We start from the raw sequence: 22665 nt of genomic DNA, 5'->3' as shown, positions 1-22665 counted from the left end.
CATATAAATCACTCCAATTGCAGCATAAATCTGTACTTCTTAGCAGTCCAATCCGATTATGTCCCGAGGGCATTAGGGGCTAGGGTTTATATATGCTACCCCTAACCCTTATCAACTTGCAAAGTCCTATCGCTCGTCCCGAGTCTTCATACCGTCTGCTCGCCTTGATCGGCCGAATCACCAAGTCAGCCCCCAGCACGAGCGTCCCGACGTAGTAGCTCAATTGACCCAATTAACCACTTCCCAACAAGAGCCACCAACGAGATTACATGCCAATCAAAAGGAGACCTCGCGGTCTCCAACTGCACCATGTGTGCCATTCCCCATGGCAGCAGCGGCAGCAGCGCCGACTGCTGAACCAATTCATCTCCCGAGGTCCGTCGCACAATCTCTCCTCCACGTAGAGAAAGCACCCAAGCTAAAAGTCCCGCTCTTAAAGCCCCCGAGCCTACAGAAAACACCCAACCACCCACGCCGTTCCGCTTCACCCTAGCAGTAAAAGACAACATCGCCACAACCGCCATCACCTCCACCACCGCCTCCTTCCCGTCCGAGCCCCCACTCCCAACAACATGCGCCTCCCTGTTCCTCTCAACCTACACCTCCCCGTTCGAAGCCACCATCGTGTCCCAGCTCCGCGCGCGGGGCGCCCGGCTCGTGGGCAAGACCAACCTGGACGAGTTCGGCATGGGCAGCCACAGCGTGCACTCGGCCTTTGGCGCCGTCGCCATCGCCGCGCAGTCCAACCGCGACCACCACAGCAACCACAAGAACAAGAACAATAGCAACGAGAACAGCGGTAGGGAAGAGCCGCTGCTCTCCGCGGGCGGCAGCTCCGGCGGCAGCGCGGTGGCGGTCGCGCTCGGTGAGGCCGACCTCGCGCTGGGCACCGACACGGGTGGCTCGGTGCGCCTGCCCGCCGCGTACACGGGCGTCGTCGGCTTCAAGCCGTCGTACGGCATGCTCTCGCGCTTCGGGGTCGTGCCGTACGCCAACTCGCTGGACACGGTGGGGTTGTTGGCGCGCGAGGTGGGGAGGATACGGCGGTTGGTGGTTGGTGATGGGGAAAGGGAAGGGGAAGGGGGGGTAGGAGGAGGAGGGTTGTGGGCGGAGTGGGACCGGCGGGATCCGACGAGTCTGTCCGCAGGTGTGAGGAAGAGGTGCGCTATGGTGAGAGAGGGGTACGCTGGCGGGGAGGAAAGGGGGGTTGGGGAGGTGCTGAGGGGGTTGCGGTTGGGGATACCCCTGGAGTATAATATCGAAGAGCTTGACCCGACGATAAGGGATGCCTGGGCGGCAGCGGCGAAGGCGCTGCAGGAGAGTTTCGGGGTGCGCATCGTGCCGGTCTCGCTGCCCTCGACGAGACACGCGCTGGCGGCGTACTACATCATTGCGCCCGCTGAGGCATCGTCCAACTTGGCCAAGTATGATGGGATACGGTACGGCTCGCGGGATACGGATACTCCAAGCGATGCTGCGGGTGGGGTTCTCTACGCTGCGAGCCGCGGCCGTGGATTCGGGGACGAGGTCAAGCGGCGCATCTTGCTGGGCTCGTACACGCTGAGTTCCGAAGCCATGGACAACTACTTTATCAAGGCGCAGCGGGTGCGGCGGCTTGTGCGGAAGGATTTCAACCGCGTGTTTGCACTGGACAATCCGCTCCATGAGAAGGAAACATTCTCGCTGAGCGATCTGCCCGAGAGCGTCACCATGGAAGACAAGTGGGGCCCTGAGGAAGTGGACTTCCTACTGTGTCCCACGGCGCCGACGCTGACTCCCATGCTGGAAGACGTCATGAACCAGACGTCGGTGGATGCGTATATGAACGATGTGTTTACCGTCCCGGCGAGTCTGGCAGGGTTGCCTGCCATTAGCATACCGATGCCCGTTCGGACAGAGACGGCAACGGAACCATCTCACTCACCGAGTACCGCAGGGCTGCAGCTCATCGGGCAGTATTGGGACGACGCGCGGCTGCTTGCAGTGGCGGACGCTGTGTCCAAGGCACTGCAAGCCATGAGCCCTACCAGGTAACGAGTCAAAGTTAATTATATTGCGGGCGCCTCTTAGATGAATCTGTTTATGCCTAGCCAGGACGTAAATCATCTAATCTTGTATCAGGCAGGCTGTTTGTATATATGTACTAAATTATGTTATGATGATAGAGGGCCGCTGCATTAAGGCCTTGACTTATCATGAGTCCCCTACGATGCAACAGGACAGGAGTGCCGTACATAGCTCCCCGGTATCTAAGGGCCTTCTATACCTGAGCTTGATCCCCCATTGATGGACCGACTGTTGCTGTCCTTGCATTAGCTACGGTAGCAAGTGAGGAACTGGGCAGGCTTCTAGTTACGTAGCCTCCACCCGATCCTATCTGCTGAGACGAGCAGACTCTAAATTGGCATGAAACATCATGATTTGGACGCGGCCGAAGAGTAAAAACAACCGACGAGCGAGCCTCAGATGCTTGTCCCGCATGCTGATCCTGATGCCAGATATTGAGGCGCGATTTCCATACCATAGCGGCAGAAACGTGTCTGAACTAAATCCTGGAAATTTGATCAAGAGCATTACGGACTCCTTCCGCCACTCGACCGTCGGGTTTCCTGTCCATCGATGTCCATCCTATCGTGATCCGAACGTTCTCCTGCGGATCGTGACCGCGATCTTGACCTTGACCGTGATGCTGACCTCGACCTGGACCACGACCTGGACCTCGACCTCACAGAGCCACTATCCTCTTCATGGCCGTCACCATTCGCCCCATCGCCGTTCTGCATCGCCTCGTCCTCCTCTTCCAGCAAGTCCTCGAGGTTGCCTAGCGGACTGACACGCGGTTCGAGAATCTCCAGGTCCTCTAAAATATCCCGTTTCCGCATCTTCCACAGACTCGTCGCGCACACGCGGTCCTTGGTCAACAGGTCGTCGACAAACACGTCCATGTACGTTAGTGTCGTGCCGTTCCGTCCCTTCCTGCGCAGCTTGCGGCGGTCCTCCAGGAACGGTTCCAACAGCGTATACACGTCCTTGTCTGGTCGTGTGAGGCGGATATAGAAGACGGCTAATGCGCGGAGGTACTTGAACTTTTCGCCGCCGAAATTCAGGTACTCGTCGAGGATGGCGTCGCTGGGTGCAAGCTGCAGGAGCTTGAAGGCCAGGCAGAGAAAGGGCGTGGGCTTCTGCACGACACCGTAGACGCCACCGATGGAGTCGACGTGGTCAACTATGCGGTCGACAATATCGGCCTCGTTGACGCCAAAGCATTGTTCCTTGTAGAAGTAGCTTTCCACGATGCGCTCGCGCACGGCTTTTTCCATAATGGTTGCTGGGTTGAGCCCGTTCGGCGCGAGCGGGCCGGTGCTGCCGCGCTCGTCGAGAAAGCGCCGCTCATCGGCCCGGTGATATGCTGATTTACTCATGGTAGCTGAAGAGATGTGCGACACCGTCAACGTTGTCAGTTCATGGAGAGATCATGGAGGATCGAAGTGGGATGGCCGCGATCAAAGGCCCCACCCAATTTTTGAGAGCTTGCTTCCACAGCAGGATTGCTTGGCGTGATAGCTCGCTCCCGATAAGAGATAACGTTGGTTGCCCCTCCAACCCCCAGCTTTATTTGGAAAGCGAGGGGCAACGGGGATGGGCGATGACGCTGAAATGCCGTCCTGGATCTGGCTGCTTCCAACATTCCCATATGTGTTCGGCAGCGTAGCAATTCTGCTTTCATTTGACCATAGGATACTCATAAGACATCAATCCCAAGCGACGCAAAGAGTTATAGCAACACGAGACGGCAAGAATGCTGCTCACCTCCGCGCAGGTGTCAATTGCCGTATCGTCAGGCGTTGGTATGCACTTCCCCGTTTGCAACTCGGCGCATTCCAGTCATGAGCCACAGTTCAACGTGTTTCCAAACGCAGACATCATAGCAGCCCCTAACCAGGCACAACAGTCATTTTTTTCACAGCCGCCCTCTTCCTCAGCGGCTACATCATTCAGCAACGGACGTTACGAGACCTCCGCGCAGCGATCAAGCCAACACCACGACCGTCGCCCAAGATCTTTCTCCCTGACCGTTTCCAGCACTCCACCACAGAACTTCCAGATGGCTCAGTCGTCATTGTGGACGACGGTGGGAGGGGCACCGATCAGAACGAGAATCCAGTTGTAGAAGTCACTCCGACTCTACCTGACGACAGCACACAGAAACCTCTGTCGAACGACCAACAAGCCAGCGGCAAGGCAGTACAAAACATGAAAGGTACAAAGAAGGACAAGAGTTCAATCGAGGCCGACGATCCAGACAAGCCACAGAAGCCAATCAGCAGGGCAGAGCGGCGCAGGCGTATCAAAGAGGAGATTATGAGATTGTCACAGGGTCAAGAGCGCGGTTATTACCAGCGCCGGCTATGGTGAGGCGGACTCACGGCAGATGATGAATGCATAAATGGAAATCTTGGTTTGGAAGAGGACGGGCACATCAGAATACACATATATCATGACTGACACAATATCGGCGTTATTATCGGGAATCTGTATGGTCAGGAGGGAAATGGTCTCATGCATTATATACGGTGCCAGTTTTGCTATGGGAAAGAAACCGGAATTAAATTATGGGAATGACTTCCCGTATACCTGAAGCCATAAATCTATCTGTACAAAACGCCCGATCCCAACCGTACTCCTTCTGCGCCTTATCATGCATCCACCTCTTCCAGATAGACCAGAGGCGGCAATAACTGCGCTAACTGATCACTTCCGGTCATCTGTTGTATATGAACCATCGTTGTTTCCTTTCTGTGCGACACCAGAGCCTCCGCTCATACCGCGACCCGGAGTTATTTCTTCGATGACGGTGATAGCGATAACCTTTTGAACGTCCATGGCAATCCCCAAGATGAACTGGCGCTGCTGTCGGAGCTGTCATCGCACTCCGTTTCACTATGGTCGGCCTGAGTCATCCAGAGACAATCGTCAGGCAGGAGCCCCGGGCTTAGCGAGGCACCGCTCTTGAGAACCTGCGCCGTATCAGTCCTTGGCTCTGGCAGTATTTCAAGAGGTAAATCTCACCATGCAAAGCCTACACCTCTGGCCGAACTTGCTCACCCGGTTGGTACATCGAATGGCGCACTGCGATGCAACTCTGTCAGCTTCGTCGCCCCGTATTACTCGCTGGCCTGCTTACATAGTAGTTTGCGCAGTAGCAGATATTCATATTGACGCTCATGAATTCAGTTGCGGGAGGTTTCGATAGACGAGATACTGGATGTTTTTGCCTAGACTAGGTAAGGAAACAGAGGATTATTGGGTCGAGCACTCGGAGAGAAGAGAGAGATCAGAAGATGGAATAGCGGACACCAGCATATGTTTCTCTATGATATACTTAGATACCTAACCTACGCAGGGATGAAAACACCTGCCAGCCCAAGCAAGTGTCATGCAACACTGATCGGACGGAATCATGCGGTCTTCCATGGCTTGCATGGGCGCCTTACCTGCGAGCGCCCTGCCGTCTCCGTCAGAAACGACAGGAAACAAGGGAGACAGAAAACAGTAAAGCAAGGCCCTGCATTTAGGTATGTACATGTGCCTTGCCTAACCAATGCGACAGCTCCATCCAATACACCGTCTCGGACAGGCATGGCGTTCTAGGCCTCTTGCATCTTCCCCGCTGTCTTACATGCCGAGCAGTGCAAAGGCCGGTTGCAACTTTCTTTTTTTCTGAGGGAAAAAAGGAAATAAAAAAAAAACACGAGGAAATTAGATCCGATTCCGGTGCACTCAGACACTGTCTAGTAGACTCTGCGTGTCTCGAAAAAGCCACAGCGTCGTTTTAACGCAGCGGACTCACTTGAATCACCGCCGATCGGCCCAGCACCCGGTGAATGGGGAATCTCCCGCTCATACATGTAACGTGTACGAAGTACAGTACATGGCCATCCCGCGCAGCCAGATATGCATCCTTTCCGAGTTGGACGCAGCGGGGCCCAAGCCCCCTCCTCATCTCGCCGTCATGCCATTCCCACGCGCGTTTGGCGGGGGAAAAGTGTTTCTGGTTGGGCCATGGCCAGCCTTCCAAGGGAGTTCTTGCGCGTTTGACATGGCTTGGCGATCGGATCGGCATGCCCTGGGGTGAGTCCTAGTATTTTGTTTTTTTGACGCCAATTGCGGGGGAGGGGGTTTGTAACACCGCATCCCTTACCGTGAGCCACCTCCCATTTACACTAGAGTAGGCAACAGACGGCGCCGCTGAATGTGACGGGGCCACAGCTGCCCGCGGCTACCCAAGGCAGACGGATGATTCCGCTCCATCACCCATACCATTCCAGGTATTGTATCCTAGTTCGCGAAGATCCACGGCGCTGTCGACGAGACCTCGAAAAGCATCACGTACTGTACGTACCCGCGGCATACCCCGTAGGAAACAAAGAGCCTCGCTCAGGTACCTCAGGCACTTACAGACACCCATCCCTCAAAAGTCCTACAAATACGCACCCAAACCCCCCCAACATACCGACATGAGGCCGGCTAGCCGGCCGGCCGCCTTGAGCCGCCGCCATCGAAACCACCCTCAACCCACCCCCCTCCCCGCGTGGCCGGCCCCGATCCAGCGCCTCCCCAACGAGATGCGGCTGGAGCGTGCATGATGTACAGTACGTATGCGGGGAGCCAGACAAAATGGCCAACCAGACCTGATCCTACATTAACATGACATAGTGTACAGTACGTGTAAAGTAAATAAAAACCGGTGTGGCGTCTGTCGGTCCCACACCACCGGCTCCGCTCGGTGACCAAAGGGCATTGTCCCATTCTTTCCCGTTCCCGTTGCCGTTCGAGCCCCTCAGGGCGCCTTTTTTTTTCTGTGTGTTCTCTCCCTTTCCTCTCTTAACCGCTGTGTCCCTGCCCAACTACTAATTGTGCAGTACCTTACGGACCAAGAAAAGCGAACGAGCCACCTCCAATTATTCCCGCTCCCTTAGGGCCTTAAGAAAAAAAAAGAAGGAGTGCCAGCCGACCCACAAGATGGGAAAGGGAGACGAGGCGGGGTAGCTTAACTCGTATGTAGTTTATCTCGGAGGGCATGCTTTGCTGGCGTGGGCCAAAACCAGGGTATAGATCGCCACCATGGCGGTCTGGGATGTTTTTGAAGACGTGAGGGAGGACTTGCATCCGAAGACGACATAATAACGGAATGAAGCATCGGAAAGGGGACGAAACGGATGCCATTAACCGACCTGTCTTTTTTTGGTCACATTTCATTTACACAGTACAATAAGCAGGCAAAGCAGGCAGCTAGCTAGCTAGCCAGCCAGCCATCCACCACCAACCCCTCTCTACTCGATAAACTTGCTATCCTTGCTAACGTACAGGTCAACGTACTGATCCACCTCGGTCGCTTCGAGCTTCTTGGGGTCCAAGCCGAGTTCAATAAGCTGCTGCACCCTGTCGGCGCTATAGTGAGGCTCCAGGTGGCGCTTGTACTTGGCAAGGATCTCGGGCTTGGCCTCCTCGCGGCGGAGGCGGTGGCCGAGCGGGGCCTCGACGACCACCTCAGGCAGCACGGTGCCGTCGTTCAGCTCGACCGTCAGGCCGTTGCTGATGGTGCGGAGGGCAGGGTCGTGGTAGTCGGCCGTGAACTGCGGGTCCTCGACACACTTGATCTTCTTGCGGAGCGACTCGACGAGCGGCGAGGTGGCGGCCTCGGAGCCGTCGACGTAGTCGCCGGCCGTGAGGCGGCCAAAGACCAGCATGACGGAGCACATGTACTGGATGCAGTGGTCTCGGTCGGCAAAGTTGTCCATGGGCTTGAACTGCTTGTCAATGATGCGGATGCAGGCCTCGTGCGTCCGGCAGGTGACGCCCTTGATGTCGGCAGCAGACTTGCCCATCGACTTCAGCTGGGCGTGGATCTTCTGCGATGCCTCGACGGCCGTCTGCGAGTGGAATTCGGCTGTAGAGGGGAAAGAGTCAACACGGAGCCCAGCGCGTTCGGCATGAGGGGGGGCGTAGACATGTCAATACGTACCAGGATACGACACTTTGAAAAGCACATTCTCCATGACATAGCTGCCGTAAGGCCGCTGGAACTCGAACTTCTTGCCCTTGAACAGGACATCGTAGAAACCCCAGGTGGGGGCGGAGAGGACAGTGGGAATTCCGGTCTCGCCCTTGAGAACCTTGAGAGCCAGGTTGACAGCGCGTTGGCAGGCATCACCAGCGGCCCACGACTTGCGTGACATGGTGTTGGGAGAGTGGCGGTAGGTGCGCAGGCTCTGGCCGTCAACCCACGCCTGCGTGACGGCGTCGGCCGTCTGCTTCTCGTTCAGGCCCAGCATCTTGCTGACCACGGCGGTGCTGGCAACCTTGACCAGGACGACGTGGTCTAGGCCGACCTTGTTGTACGAGTTGAGCAGGGCCAGGCATCCCTGGATCTCGTGTGCCTTGATCATGGCCTCAAGCACATCCCGGATGGTAAAGATCTTGCCGCCGGCGAGGTTACCGCCAGCCTTGTTGGTGCGCGTAATCCAGTCGGCAACCGAAAGGATAGCACCCAAGTTGTCGCTGGGGTGGCCCCACTCGGCCGCGAGCCAGCAGTCATTGTAATCGAGCCACCGGATCATGGCGCCGATGTTGAAAGCGGCATTGACGGGGTCGAGCTGGTAAGGGGTACCGGGCACCTTGGGCCCGTTGGGCACAACAGTGCCCGGGACGATGGGCCCCAGGAGCTTGGTGCATTCCTTGAACCGCAGACCCTCGAGGCCGCAGCCGAGGGTGTCGAGGAAGACCCATCTCGCCGTGTCGAACTGTCCGGGGCTATGTCAGCGTGCTGAGCGGCCATGGAAAAGAAAAAGAGAAAGAAAAAAGAAGAGAGAGAAAAAGGGAAAGAAACCCAGGGAGCACTCACGGCAAGCTCCGAGTCAATTTTCTTGTTGTGAATGTAGTCGGCAATGTCCTTGATCTCGGGGTCGTAGCCCTTGCCCGTCGAGGGCGACGGCGCGGCAGCGGCAACAGATTGCAGCGAGGCCATGGTGGAAAAGCTACTGCGTACTGGCACGGCAGAGACGGAGAGGGGGGAAACGGCGTTCTTGAGGGAGCTCCCCAAAGGCCGCAGTGCCGAGCGCGGGGAGAAACGGGGTTGCAGGCGGAGTGCTCTCGAAGCCTGGCGCAATCCGCGGTTGGCAGCAGACATGATGCTGGGCTGTCCGCAACTGCTCTGTGGTATTCCTTGGTATCAATTGGGACGGAGCCAATGGAATCACACGCTACAGACGTCTTGAGGATATTATATATATATATGAGAAGAATGAGAAGTTGTACACAAGAAGAAGCGGCGAGCTTGACTTCAATGGAGAAGCTTTGGCCGCTCGAGCGGGAAGCTGTTTGCCGCGGCATGCCGAGCACCCCACCTCACCTGAGCTTGGTGCTGATACCCCTGCTTCCGCTGCCATGCGAAAAAAAGTTTCGCCCAGCAACGGCGAAGTAGACGCCATTGTATTTCAATGGCAGCGGGTCTAACTGGCTTCCGACATTCTCTGCCACGGTGATTTTACAACGGTGGTTTATTTAGACGCAAAACTAATGCCAAAATTGTTGTTGCTAGCATAGTGTTGGACCCTGTTGGATAGCTCAGTAGCGTCTCCGCTTGTCCGATGGTGAGCACCCTGTCATGTCTGGCCTAGCCCCATCAGATCGAGAGATTGTTAGCCGAACACTGCACAAGCTGGGCCACAATGTTCCTATTATTCTCTGGCGTACTACAATCGGCATATTGAGTTAGTTATGTGAAACAAGCGAGGGATGTTGAACTCTGGTATGCAGTTCTCGTCGGCTTTGCAAGTCGTGCTTCCCTCGCTCAGCGGCGAGCTCCGTTCTTGGCGATAGGGAAAAGCCTCCGGCCGGTGCCAAGCCCGAACCAAGCTCGGGATTTAGATCTGTCGGCGCTCAGGGCAGCGTTGACGGCGACCCGGGCCTCTCCCGTGCCCCCAGCGATCGCCGACGGCACCGTATCCCCCGGGCGGAACCTATTTTGTTGTACAGTTCCCGCCGTCTGCCACCCGCACCCATCTCTGTTCCTCGTTGACATCGAGAGAGGGAGAATGGGTTCTTGGCCCCAGGCGCTACTTTATCGCACCGACAAAGGGGATGCCTACTTTGTTTAGCGCTTGGATCCGGCAGTGACCGTAGTCTACTTGATCCGTTCCTTGCTCCGGATGCTACCTCATTAAGATAGGAGCTGGCTGCTGCTGATGTAAATGCGGCCCGTTAGTCCAGGGATAGGGTTGGGTATGATGCCGATACCATCCGGGCGGTTTGTCAGCAGTCCGCCTGCGTCATCAGCTAAGTCCGGGGCTAAAGTCCGCTAAAATGCCCGCGACGGGAGCACCCGGGGCGATGTAAACTTCAACCCCAGATTCGATGCGAGTGACGTCTCACTGGGTAATTTCATGGACTCTGTCCCGTTTTTTCAGATCAGAGTGCAGCTACCAGTCCTAGGAACCTATTTCGAGTTCCTCGTGGCTTCTTCCGGTACTTTATCGCTTGACTCTTACCAAGCACCTCAGCGGGCCGTGGGCCCCTCATTCATCATCCCCAGTCTTTCCACATCAACTTCACCATGAGCAGCAGTCAATCTGGCAGCCATGCCGACCACGATGACGAGGCCGGCGAGCTCCTTTCGCGCCATGACTGGTTGGAATTTTTCCAATCAGCCTATGAGAACGATGATGAAAACGACGGATTCCCCGGTGCGTGCAGTCAAAGCTCACTCATCCCCACCTGTATGCTGACGATGCATGGGCGACTACATAGAGTTAGAGGTTCTCATCGAGGAAATAGCTGATGATGGATTAGAGGGTTCTCAATATCACGAAGAAGACGAAGAAGAGGAAGAAGAAGAAGAAGACGCTGGGCTCAGTCGGAGGATTATTAGGTTAGCTCGTGGTATGTAGACGGACAGACCACCCACCTCCACCTCTCACGTCCCATGATACTGAATATACCTAGGCTTAATTGGGCGTCCATACCTGACGCAGAGCGAGTTTTTGGCCTTGCTCCGAGGCCAGGATGTCAATCCCGTATTCCACGGTGATTCCGATGGCATTCACCGCCTCAGGTTCAGCGTAGGCCGTGGTGCCAACCGCAACAAATTTCCCAAGGTGCCGAGTGATGAGGGCCGGAAGTTGATGGAATCCGGTGCCTTTGGCACGTATGATTGGAGGGAACACAATCGCAAAGGCCTAGCTCGCAGGCTTCTGGATCGGGAGTTGGGGTTGGGTGGCAGGTCGGGCCAAAAGATTAATCAGGGTCTCATGGCCCAGGTATGGGACAATCTCCTTCCCTGTCCGTCGCTTAACGCTAAGCCTTTACAGCAAATGATACCATCAGCGAAGCCCGAGATGGTTGTCCACTTTGAGGATCCAGTTTGTTGTGGGCAGTTTTCAAGTGATGGTAACTTTTTTTACGCGTGTGTGAAAGTAAGTGGTAACGAGCTAAGCTCAGTCCCGGGAAAGAAACCGTTCCTAACACCGCCCTAGGACTTCAGGGTTCGCATGTATGACACGTCGAACCCCTACAACTGGAAACATTACAAAACAGTGCCCTTCCCATTTGGCCAATGGACCATGACGGACGCGGACCTCAGCCCCGACAACAAGTGGCTTTGTTTTTCGTCCCTGCAGAGCAATGTTGGTATTGCAGCCACTGATCCCAACGACACAGGCGATCCCTATTCGCTCAACCTTGCCGACGGCGGACGCAATGGAATGAGCGAGTCAGTCTTCGGAGGGTTCGCGATATTCTCGGTCCGCTTTTCGGGAGACGGACGCCAGATTGTCGCGGGAACGGGTGCTGACTCGATAGTCGTGTACGATATCGAACGGCGCAAGCCGCTTCACCACGTCAGAGGACACTCGAACGACGTCAACGCAGTATGCTTTGCTGACAAGTTATCCCCCCATATCCTCTACTCGGGCTCGGACGACTGCACCATCAAAGTTTGGGACACGCGCAGCCTGGGTGACGGCAGGGAGGCGGGAGCCTTTGTCGGGCATACCGAGGGTTTGACATATATTGACAGCAAGGGAGACGGGCGGTACGTCCTGAGCAACGGAAAAGACCAGAGCATGAAGCTGTGGGATTTAAGGATGGCCATGTCGACGACGCAGTTCCGCGAACTGGACCCGACGTCCTACACGCGATCGCGCGAGTACGAGTACGACTACCGCTGGCAAGACTACCACGACTACCAATGGTTCCAGCATCCGCACGACAACTCGCTAGTGACGTTCCGCGGACACAAAGTGCAAAGGACTTTGATCAGATGCCACTTTTCGCCGCCCAACAGCACAGACTCTCGTTATGTCTACTCCGGCAGCTACGACGGCCATGTCTATGTTTGGAACCTGGATGCAACGCTGGCGGCCAAGATTGACGTGAGGTCTGCCACCAAGTCTAACGTGCGGATGAGACCAGAACGGCGGCATCGTCTGCGCCACCGGGATATTTGCGGCTGGGAGGCGCTAGTTCGGGACGTTGGCTGGCATCCGAATGCGCCCATTTTTGTTGGTAAGCTGATTTCTCTAACGCATGACAGGATTCCGGCTAACATACGACAGCGTCAGCATGGAGTGGTCCGGCTATGGATGGCGGGACAGCATCGCTACATTCGTACAACGAGTGCGAGAGTGATGAGGGTGAGCCGGAAATGGGCGCCTCGGTTAACGAGAAGCTGCAGCCTTACCGCGAGCCCGAATTTGTTCGAAGTAGAGGTTGGTGGTGAGGATAATGGGTGAGGGTCAGGTCCGTCGCGTGGCCCCATGTGATCCCTGAGATCCAAACCCGCGGCACATAGTCAATATGCGCCGGCTTCCTCACTCCCGTTTCGCTTTTCAACTCCCCACAGCCCGAACAGCCTCATGAGCGAGGCACGCCAACACGCTCCCGCAAAACAGACAACGCCAGAAAGTTGATTAGTTCGATTCGTCTCAACCTTCCCGTCCCTGGATAAACCCCTGCTCAGTCTGACGGGGTCTCCCTAGCCGTTCTTCTCATTGACCGACGAAAGGGGCTAGCCGGTGAGATTCTTGGCGTCGCCAGCGTTTTCTTTCTTTGCCCCTGCTCACTCTATGTTACCCGGCGCTATGGGCAATTTTGGTGGTTATATTGGATACAACATGTTGTAGTGACTGACGATTCATTTTCACATACCTATTGTAGTTTAGGTCAAGGTTTCTGTTGTATTGGGGGGTTGATTCAGGACTTGAGAATGATCATACGCTAACAACGCTCACGACGGCGACAAGGATAACATGTCAAGCTCTATTTATTTTTTTTAAAAAAAAGAAAGACTGAAATATACGTAACATGAGGTGCACCTGATGTCAGCCACTCGGAGAAGAATAAGCAAATAGACGAGTTATTGGCCGGGAGGTACTGTACTGTACGTACCGAGTTGTGGTTTGCTTGGGAAGTTGCGGATGATAACCCTAACCCTGGAATCTCACACTTGCGGATGTCGTCTGTGGGTCCCGATCAAGACCAAGGAAATGCACGGTCCACAAGCTTAGCGCGCATTCCTCAGCCTTGCCGCGCCCCGTTGAAAGAGGAAATGGATCCTCAAGCTTCACAATTTCCCCTTGTGCAACTTGCTACTTCACTTCTCCAAACTTCGCAGCGCCCCCAAATTGCCCGCCACCAAGCGACTCCATCGACCTGGGCTTCTGACACGTCTCCCCCGGGCCTGGGCTGGCTACCCGAGACATTTGCCGACCGAGTTTTCCCTTTCTTTGGTCGACCTCGCCCGACCCTGACACCACTCGCAATCATCATTCGAGTTCCGCTCGCGAGTCATCGGTGCCCTGCAGTTCCATCCCAACTGCCCGGCTAGAGCACTACCCAGAACGCTTCCCGATCCATAAAACCCACACTCGGGCGGCAGACAAAGCAATAGCCGGATAGACAAGTTCGGATTCGTCGCTTCTGCGCGGTCAGGATTTCTAGAATTCGCGGATTGGTTGAGACCAAAGACCACCTGTACTTGTCCGAGGACCAGAGCCTGGGAGAGAGAGAAGGAGAAGAGCACACAGAAACAAACAAAGCAAGAAAAAGCCCGACTCCTGTCGACCAGACCGCAAGCACAGAGCTTCGTCTTGGCAATCTTTCATCTCTTCAACGGGCCAACCCTCTGTCTAGTGGGTTATCAATCTTCGGTTATCGTCGTTCGAAAGGATTGGAATGTACGTATGACGAGCTCTCTACCTCTGTTGTGTCACTGCTTTCTTTGCTATTTGATTTCTCCATTCGCTTTCTCGTTGATTCTGTTTCCGCCTCTCCCGCCATGACAGATGCTCGGCTTCGGTCGGCTGGGCACTACCTCTTGGTCGGCGACGAACCTTGGACAACCTCTAGCCAGCTGCTGATTGTGGGATCATGCGCTACAGACATTCCTGTATTTCTGATCCATAGGCAAGCTTTCAATTCACATCTGAATTACCAAGCAGAAGCAGATCCCAAGCAAGACACCGAGCACCCAGACCAACAACGTCGTCATGGCCGAGGAGGAGTTTGAAATCGACGTCTACGGTGACTCGGGCAATGACCATGGCGACCACGACCACGGTGATCACGAGCAGCACGCCTACGAAGGCGAGGACCACCAAGAGCGGAACGGCGGCGAACACCATGAAGACTACCATGACGAGCATAGGGAAGACAACATGGATGACGGCGGCCAAAATCAGCAGCGATCCCAGAGCCCCCCACCCCGCCCACAGCAGGGCGTGAAGCGTAAGGAGGGTTCCGACGAACGTCCGGTGGATCCCGGCGCGACCACTGCGCTTATGGTGTCGGAGCTCAACTGGTGGAACACGGACGATGACATTCGCGGCTGGGTGTGGCAGGCCGGTTGCGAAAGCGAGCTGAAGGAGATCACGTTCAGTGAACACAAGGTTAATGGCAAGAGCAAAGGGTACGTTTACTTCCTGCAGATGACGCAGCTTTGGCGGATTTGCCTGCTCACACGTTGTCAACAGGCAAGCCTATGTTGAATTCACCTCTCAGCAAGCCGCCACTGCTACGAAGCATCGCATCGACTCGCTGGGCGACGAGTACAGTCAGCCCGGTCAAAAGAAGCCTACGGTGATTTACTCATCACCCACTCACAACCCGTTCCGTACCCTGCCAAAGGACGCCCCGAACCGCGGCGCCAAGGACGCCCAAGGTCGGGTGACCTCAGGCCCAGGGTACAATGACCGCAGCAGCAACTTTAGTGGCAACAATAACTTTGGTGGTTTCCGAGGGGGGCGCGGCGGCTTCACTCGGGGCGGCGGCATGAACCCGGGCGGCTTCAATCGAAACTTTTCTGGCAGCAACATGAACGCCTTCGGCGCCAACAACATGGGCTTCAGCAACCCAATGGGTGGCGGGGGCTTCGGCGGAGGATCGTTCAACCGGGGCGGCATGATGGGCGGTGGCATGCGCGGTGGGGCCATGCGCGGCGGCCGCGGAGGCGGCATGAACATGATGGGTGGTATGCCCATGGGCGGCGGCATGCCCATGGGAGGTATGGGCGGTCCGATGGGCGGCATGGGCATGATAGGCGGCGGCATGGGTGGCGGTATGGGTGGTGGTATGGGTGGCGGCATGGGCGGCGGGATGCCTGGTATATTGCCCCGACAAGTTTCCATCTTCAACTAAGCTGTTCTAAGCCGGCTGACATACGCGACAGGCTTCCAAGGCATGCAGCCGCAGTTCAACCCGGCCTTCTTTGGCGGTAACAACCAGTCGAACGAGTGGCAGAACCCGCACGGCGCGAAGCGAGCTCGGGGCGAGTAGGACAGCTTTCCGGTATTCAAGCGCTAAAGCTGCGGTCTACCCCTCTTCGTTTTCATTCCCGTCACAGCGTCAGCGGGACGCTCTCCTCTCGCCCCTTATCCAACTCCCGCCGAACAGCACTACGCATCTAGAGATCCACCCCCGCTGGCAGACAACAGTAGGGCTTTTTTCTAAATCCCTCTCCCATTTTACCTCCGCCAGAGGACAAACCGAAACCCGAAATAGAAACAGATGGATCTTACCAGCTGGGACAATTGAAACCAAACTAACTGTCTGTATGATTTAAAGGTGGAAAGGGTTCGCTTTTTCTTTTATTGGCGTTCTGGGCTACACATAGGGTCGAACTTTGCTTTAACAGTTGCTTCTGGTAGTATTGGCGTTTTTGCTTTTTTTATTTATTTCTTTCCTTTTCCTCTCCCGCTCCAGATACTACTTTCGAATCAATCATGGATGGATTTTTATTGGCAGCGATGTTCTGGTGCTTGCCGGTGTCTTGTGTTCCGGGTTTGTTTGGTGTGCTGGCGTCTTTGGTTGTCATATCAAATGTGAAGCAATCGTGGGCAAAGCGCGAGACCCTAGTGATTACTGATATAGTTCTGTTGACACGATACGTGTCTGAGCTCCTCTATGATTTTGGCGATCCGTGTGTCTTTGGAGTTTCTGGATGCGATCTGTGAGGAATACACGGTATGCATCTGAGATTGAAGCGAGGCCTGGAGTCTGAAGAGGGTCTGTCATGGGATTCGTCGGTTTTCCACGAACCTGCCACCCTGCGCTTTACCTGCGGAGAGTTGACAGTATCGTATTAGCCATTATCATCCAATTTGAGATCTTCAAACAGCCTTCAACCCTCGAGCCTCTCAATTGTCTGCCGTATCAACCTCATAATCTGCGTCCATCTCAAATCCAACACCTGACGCTGACACGGCTCGCCAGCCTCCACCCCCTTCAACTCCTCAATCGTCTCCTCTACCCTCCGCACGTACCTCTCCAGAACCCTCACCAGCAACCCATCCACCTCCCTCTGCATCTCCTCCCCGCCATCCTCCCCTTCGTCCAGGAACCCTTTCCACACCTCCACATCGCGCACGCACAACAGCCTCACCGCCACCTGCGTCCGGTAGCACACCGTCCGCTCGTCGACGACGTACTTGCCCCAGAACCCGCGCTCCTCCAGCACGAGCCTCTGCGTGTCGTCAAACTCGGGCATGACGGCGTCGTCGATGCACGCCTCGTCCCACCGGTTCCGCGCCGGCACGAACCCGTACTCGACCAGGAGGAAGTCGTTGGCGTGGCGGCCGTAGCAGATGCAGACCTCGTCCCCGGGCTTGTACGCGCGGTCCGCCGTGATGGCGAAGCCCGCCGGCGCGAACGCCACCTCGCAGCCGGCGTCGGCGTGGTTGAACAGGTCCGCCACGGGCTGCAGCACCATCCGGTCGTCCGCCGCCAGCTGCCGCGCCGTCCGGCTCGTCTCGTGGTAGAAGGTCCGCGTGTTGACGAGTAGCCACGCGTATAGGAAGGTCTGCTGGGTGAGGGGCGGGGAATGGGAAGGTGCCAGGGTCGGGAGGAGGTGCTGCTCGACGGCGGCCCAGTCGCGCGCGAATTTGGTCTGTTGCTTCTGGAGGAGGCCGCGGGCGGGTTTGGGCAGGTAAGGGTGCAGGAGGGGATCCCAGGCCAGGGGGAGCGACGAGGTGACGGATTCGCGCGAGGGGATCACGGCTGTCCAGGGGGCGTATTTGGAGGTGGGCTTCTCGAGCGCGAGGTCGGCGGCGAGGATGGCTTGGACTTTGGTTCCTGGGGGAAGGTTCTTTTTGATCTTGGGGCGGACGGTGTCAAGGGTGCGGAGGGCGGAGGTGGGTACGTGGAGGAGACGCTCGTTGGCCTGGGGATTGGTTAGTCGTGGATGATGAGGTTGCTGGTAGATCATTGTATGGTTTTCTCTCTCACTTTAAGTGGTTTTGTGGCTACCACGCCTACCCCCTTTCCGGGAATGGCGCGGGGTTCAACGCCGTGAAGTTCGATCCCCTTTTCTCCTGCCCAGCGGAGGAGTTCGTCGTAGGCTTCCATAATTTCTATTCTTTCGCTGGAGATATGTAATGTTCGGTTGAACCACACCTATCGGTGCTGGACTGAAAATGATGAGGTTGTAAGTGGCAGAATGGAAACTGAATCGCGATGATTTTTCATTGTGTTTCGTCTAAGTGGCACGAGTAAAAGAAGCTGTGCCCATTTATGAGTTACAGGCCATTAGTAGCTTATTATCTCGAATACACTTGGTTCCGACCTGTCATCATCCTAATCTTCCCAGTGTCTCTGACGCGGTGTATTCACCCTGGGTGAGATTGTTACGCTCTTATCTTATCTTCGGTAGCGGCTTTCACCAGAGCAGAGTCGTTGCACAGCGTGGGTCATGTGATACAACGCCTTCGGAATGGAGTCTGTGGATGTCGCGAACATTTGGCTTCCCATATTACACGGCCCTATACATACAAAGAGGGCCAACATTTATAAACATTAATTGTCAAGCTACTGAAAATCTAATTACTATATTAAGGGCAACCCACCGTTGTGCGTTAAAGAACTGAATCAGTGGATCATTGACGGTCCGTATGTTAGCGCATGAGAATTACCACCCACCACTTCCTTACCGCTTTGTCATCGGAACTGCCTTTTCCTACGTGACCATGTCCCTTTTGACTGTGCAGTGGCGTCTTCGAGGATTGCTCCTTGTTCCTTGCGAAGGATATGGTGGTTGTGATGTGTAGACAGCGGGCAGATGAGGCTCTGTGTGGCGTGGGTCCTAGAAGGCCCACAGCCGAGGGCGGGTCCACATCGATCATACCACAGCATTGTAAATGGTCCGTGCACCAGTATTCGGAATAGAGCTCCCGAGACAGTTCGGTCAGACTGAGCAGGGAATTGTTGTACACGGTTGTTAGTCTTCCTGGCTAACACCTTGTTTCTTTCTCCCCGGCTAGACAGCAGGATGCTCTTCTGGTGTTACCGAATCAATTCACTATGGAGGTGACCCTCAGACGCTCAGCGGCGCTCGTAGCCCGCAACAACGGGTTGCGGCCCTCCAGCACGCTCTTCGCAGCTGCCACCGGCTCCCAACGACACTTCTCGCTCTCCAGCCTCACCCGTCCACCTCCCAACTACCCAGGCCATGTCCCTCTCACCGGTCTCGAAAAAGCCGCTCTGGCCATCGGCTCGGGGCTCATGTCTCTCCGCGATCCCCGGCGAGGCGGTACGCCTCCTTCATTCACCTCACTTTCCACCCCACACCCACTAACATAACCAAAAAAAACCCGACTCCCAGACCTTATCGCCGCATTCGCCGAGGCCACGGCCACGCCGTACTTCATCTACCGGCTGCGCGACGCCATGCTGGCGTCGCCGACGGGGCGGCGCATCCTGCGGGACCGGCCGCGCATCACGTCGACGTCGCTCAACCTGCCGCACCTGCGGTCGCTGCCGGCGGGCACGGTGGGGCGCACGTACGTGGCGTGGCTGGACCGCGAGGGCGTGTCGCCCGACACGCGGGCGGCGGTGCGCTACGTCGACGACGAGGAGTGCGCCTACGTGATGCAGCGCTACCGCGAGTGCCACGACTTCTACCACGCGCTGACGGGCCTGCCCGTCGTGCGCGAGGGCGAGGTCGCCCTCAAGGCCTTCGAGTTCGCAAACACCCTCCTCCCCATGACCGGCCTGAGCGTCTTCGCCGCGGCTACGCTCAAGAGGAGCGAGCGGAGGCGGTTCGCGGAGATTTACCTCCCCTGGGCGCTGAGGAACGGGCTGAGGGCCAAGGAGGTGATCAACGTGTACTGGGAGGAGGTGTTGGAGAGGGATGTGGACGAGTTGAGGAGGGAGCTCGGGGTGGAGCCGCCGCCCGATTTGAGGGCGATTCGGCAGAGGGAGAGGGAGGAGCGGAGGAGGAGGAAGGAGGAAGAGGCTGAAAGGACGCGGGCGCAGGCTGGGGGATTGTAATCTACCTGATGAGGGATAGGTAGCTGTTTTGATTCGCGGGGATGGCCGCGTGTAGAATTATAAAGCTGTACGATACCGGGGAGATAAGAGAGGACAGCAAACAGACAAGAATGCTTCCGTCAAAGCCTACGCCATAGCAGTAGGTCATCTCAGAAACAGTATAACCACCCTGCCGCCTTACAAATTCAACAAGTCGTCGTCGTCATCGTCCTCCCACGCTTTTCTTCGGCTGACCACAATCTTCTCCTCCTCCTTGTTGTCTGCTACGGCGTTCAAGAGCTCCTTGAGCTGCTCTTCCGTCACCTTCTGCCGAAGCTGGCCTGTCTGGGCCAGCATGATCAGTCGATTCTCGACATCGGTCGCCCGCTGCTCCTTGACGAGACGGATGCGCCCTAGCCGGTCGGCAGCTTCGGGGTGGAGGATCTGATTGAGGACTGACTGACGCGCTTCGGCTGTGGATTGTCAGCGTTGTCTGAGACGGGCTCGGGGATCCGAAGATGCGGTACCTTCTTGCTGCCTGTTCAATCCATGTCATCAGTACCGTTTTCACTTCCATGTGATGTACATAGGTCCAGATGCTCACTGTCTTTGCGCCTGTTCCTGGCCTCCACCACTTGATGTTCCCTTGCCGCCACCCTGGGCCTTGAGCTGTTCCAGGCGAGCCTGCCGGATCTGCAGACAGATATCAGCTAATGGTAAAGGCTCGAACTTCTAAAAAAAAGCGGCAGCGCACCTTTTCTAACTCGGCGTCATCCATCGTGGTCTGGCTTTGCTGCTGGTATCGCGTCGTGGAGTACCGAAGGACTGCGGGGAAGCTTGTCTTTATCGCGGGGCCAAGCTAAAATATTTTGGCGGGGCGTTTGCTGCCTGTCTCCCGTTTGCTATGCCCCTTCGGATACTTAAGGTATACAGTAATCTTGTACAACTTTGCAAGAAATAGGGAACCATGCTCGCCAAATATCTTGCAGATCTATTTATCATATAATACAGAGTATGTATATATGCACCGCAATGCTGGCCAGCCGTCCATGTCTATGCCCGGATCTACAAATGTTATACACTTTTACAAGCGCAGAGCGGCCTGCTCAGGCTGCTTCCCTATTACTCTCCCATCATCGCAGCACCATCCATCGGCAGTTCGGCCGCTAGCTTCTTCATCACCACCAATTTCTTCGCCTTGACTGCCCACATGACCGAGTCGAGCGCCGTGACGTTGAGTCGCAGCTGTCGGCCGCGCCTGATGAAGTAGCCGGACAAGAAGTCGACATCCGTATCCCATCCGCGAGCCGTGTATGCTCGCATCTTGCTGTCGGCAGTCCTTTGCAGCATAAGCTTCCTGAACACCTCCTTCCTCAACGCGCTGTCGATCACCGATTGCCGGAACTCTCCCGAATCCCTGAGCTCCGGGAGAGACGACACCACCCGACTCACCTCCCCCAAAAGCCGGTCCATGAGCTGCCGAGCGTACGGGTTGCCCGGGAGCTTGTCGTAGGTGCTGTCCAGCAGAACTGCTATAGGGTCTACAACCGAGCGGAAGGCCGCTGTCGGCAACTTGCGTTTGAAGAAGTCGGTCAATGGGTGCCCGGTCGCGTGGAGCCCTGGCATCGCCGTCAGGAGCCGGAGAAAGTGCGTTGCCCTGGCCGTTCGCTCCAACGGTGGATGCCGCTTGATTTGAAAGGGCATACCCGGCCCCGGCGCTTGTGGTGAGAAGAGCGATAGGTAAAGCCTCCCTTGCCGGACCTCGGAAACAGAGAAGCTGGAGTTTGTATACCCAAGTTGAGTTGAGAAATGACCGAGAAGGAAAATAGGCCGCCTCGATTCGACTGGGAAGTATGTCTCGATGAGCGCCTCGGCAACCCCTAACCCATCATTCACAAGGCAGATGGTTGATCGATGATCGAGCCTATGCCGGATGCGTTCGAGTGCTTGGACGACTTGTCCGGCCGGTACCGTCACGATAAGGTTGTGGATGATATCGTCGTCGTCAGGATACTCGGCCTGTTCAGATATATCCTCGGCCTGAACACCGCGGCGGACAATGATGTCTTTACCTCGGTGCAGCGTCAGCCGTCCGTTGGCCCGAACCCACTTCTTGCACAACTGGCGCGAGTGTAGCAAATAGCGGACTGGCGGGATAGTTTTGCAGCCGGCCAGGGTGTGGGTGATATATCGTCCTACTAGATCCAATCCCATGACATGAATCTGATCCGACGGCTTAAACGGCTGCATGCCGGTCAGGACCGGCGGCGGAGCGCGGACTTGCCGTTCTTCCGAGTCCCACAGTGCAATCTTGGACCGAATCCGTTCCGGTCCCCCCTGCTTTCCGAGTTCACGGTTGTCCGTGATCTCCTCCTCGAGCTCCTTGTCTTCCTCCGGCTGATGGCGGGAGATTGGCGGCCTGGGAGGAGAATTCGCAGACACCATAGGGCTGGTTAGGACGGCAGGCGGCGGAACGGCGAACGGACCTGGTGTATGACGGTGTTCGGGAATGGTGCGCTTAGCGGCCCAGGGAACGTAGGCGCTCTTCATACGAGTTGTGTCTTCGACAAAATAAGAATCCAGCAAGTCCTTGTGCAGCAAAAGTGATGTCGATGCCGTGAAATCCCGGTCAAGCAATCGCCGGCTGGCCCCCCGGCCCGCCGCGTGGTTATTGGATAACCATGGCACGCGTCTGTAGGGTATTTGCGCAAACACCCGCGATGGCGGGCGGCCGCCCAGAAGGAGATACAGGTTGCCGGTGTTCACGGAGGAACCTGGGAGCGCATGGTAGGGGGCGGTGTCGGCGTCGCGGACTCGTTGGGAGGCCGGTCAAGCGCGGCTGTCGATGGCTAGGGCATGCGACGCGGC

The 22665-nt window shown here is 56.2% G+C and overlaps 10 protein-coding genes across 10 annotated transcripts; 5 read left to right on the top strand and 5 right to left on the bottom strand.

Annotated features, from left to right (window-relative positions):
* Positions 1 to 269: 269 nt before the first annotated feature.
* On the top strand, positions 270 to 2034 carry HER2 (Trimeric GatFAB AmidoTransferase(AdT) complex subunit; the record flags this gene model as incomplete). Its single annotated transcript, XM_071057901.1, has 2 exons — positions 270 to 375; positions 440 to 2034. The coding sequence occupies 2 exons, from the start codon at positions 270 to 272 to the stop codon at positions 2032 to 2034; spliced, it is 1701 nt and encodes a 566-aa protein (XP_070914002.1).
* A 539-nt stretch (positions 2035 to 2573) lies between these two features.
* MFIFM68171_02478 (Pre-mRNA-splicing factor 38) lies at positions 2574 to 3422 on the bottom strand (the record flags this gene model as incomplete). The annotated part of the gene is made up of 1 exon (XM_071057900.1): positions 2574 to 3422. The coding sequence occupies one exon, from the start codon at positions 3420 to 3422 to the stop codon at positions 2574 to 2576; it is 849 nt and encodes a 282-aa protein (XP_070914001.1).
* Positions 3423 to 3799: 377 nt separating this feature from the next.
* MFIFM68171_02477 (uncharacterized protein) lies at positions 3800 to 4416 on the top strand (the record flags this gene model as incomplete). The annotated part of the gene is made up of 2 exons (XM_071057899.1): positions 3800 to 3848; positions 3953 to 4416. 2 exons carry the CDS (start codon positions 3800 to 3802, stop codon positions 4414 to 4416), a joined length of 513 nt encoding a protein of 170 aa, XP_070914000.1.
* A 2918-nt stretch (positions 4417 to 7334) lies between these two features.
* PDH1 (ATP-binding cassette transporter CGR1) lies at positions 7335 to 9190 on the bottom strand (the record flags this gene model as incomplete). Its single annotated transcript, XM_071057898.1, has 3 exons — positions 7335 to 7951; positions 8027 to 8804; positions 8906 to 9190. The coding sequence occupies 3 exons, from the start codon at positions 9188 to 9190 to the stop codon at positions 7335 to 7337; spliced, it is 1680 nt and encodes a 559-aa protein (XP_070913999.1).
* Positions 9191 to 10615: 1425 nt separating this feature from the next.
* Positions 10616 to 12778, top strand: MFIFM68171_02475 (WD40-repeat-containing domain protein; the record flags this gene model as incomplete). The annotated part of the gene is made up of 6 exons (XM_071057897.1): positions 10616 to 10745; positions 10810 to 10941; positions 11005 to 11318; positions 11370 to 11474; positions 11535 to 12564; positions 12615 to 12778. 6 exons carry the CDS (start codon positions 10616 to 10618, stop codon positions 12776 to 12778), a joined length of 1875 nt encoding a protein of 624 aa, XP_070913998.1.
* A 1768-nt stretch (positions 12779 to 14546) lies between these two features.
* On the top strand, positions 14547 to 15831 carry MFIFM68171_02474 (RRM domain-containing protein; the record flags this gene model as incomplete). The annotated part of the gene is made up of 3 exons (XM_071057896.1): positions 14547 to 14965; positions 15030 to 15658; positions 15725 to 15831. The coding sequence occupies 3 exons, from the start codon at positions 14547 to 14549 to the stop codon at positions 15829 to 15831; spliced, it is 1155 nt and encodes a 384-aa protein (XP_070913997.1).
* An 844-nt stretch (positions 15832 to 16675) lies between these two features.
* On the bottom strand, positions 16676 to 17898 carry MFIFM68171_02473 (Ribosomal N-lysine methyltransferase-like protein; the record flags this gene model as incomplete). Its single annotated transcript, XM_071057895.1, has 2 exons — positions 16676 to 17713; positions 17779 to 17898. 2 exons carry the CDS (start codon positions 17896 to 17898, stop codon positions 16676 to 16678), a joined length of 1158 nt encoding a protein of 385 aa, XP_070913996.1.
* Positions 17899 to 18849: 951 nt separating this feature from the next.
* Positions 18850 to 19818, top strand: COQ4 (Ubiquinone biosynthesis protein; the record flags this gene model as incomplete). Its single annotated transcript, XM_071057894.1, has 2 exons — positions 18850 to 19078; positions 19151 to 19818. The coding sequence occupies 2 exons, from the start codon at positions 18850 to 18852 to the stop codon at positions 19816 to 19818; spliced, it is 897 nt and encodes a 298-aa protein (XP_070913995.1).
* Positions 19819 to 19995: 177 nt separating this feature from the next.
* Positions 19996 to 20575, bottom strand: MFIFM68171_02471 (DsDNA-binding protein PDCD5, putative; the record flags this gene model as incomplete). Its single annotated transcript, XM_071057893.1, has 4 exons — positions 19996 to 20270; positions 20325 to 20335; positions 20402 to 20490; positions 20552 to 20575. 4 exons carry the CDS (start codon positions 20573 to 20575, stop codon positions 19996 to 19998), a joined length of 399 nt encoding a protein of 132 aa, XP_070913994.1.
* Positions 20576 to 20919: 344 nt separating this feature from the next.
* MFIFM68171_02470 (Ketopantoate reductase C-terminal domain-containing protein) lies at positions 20920 to 22347 on the bottom strand (the record flags this gene model as incomplete). Its single annotated transcript, XM_071057892.1, has 1 exon — positions 20920 to 22347. The coding sequence occupies one exon, from the start codon at positions 22345 to 22347 to the stop codon at positions 20920 to 20922; it is 1428 nt and encodes a 475-aa protein (XP_070913993.1).
* Between the last annotated feature and the right edge of the window lie 318 nt (positions 22348 to 22665).

The sequence above is a fragment of the Madurella fahalii genome (genome assembly GCF_045866475.1).
Source record: "Madurella fahalii IFM 68171 DNA, scaffold_1, whole genome shotgun sequence".
Taxonomy (NCBI): Eukaryota; Fungi; Ascomycota; class Sordariomycetes; order Sordariales; genus Madurella; species Madurella fahalii.
This window is presented reverse-complemented; position numbering and strand designations above follow the sequence as displayed.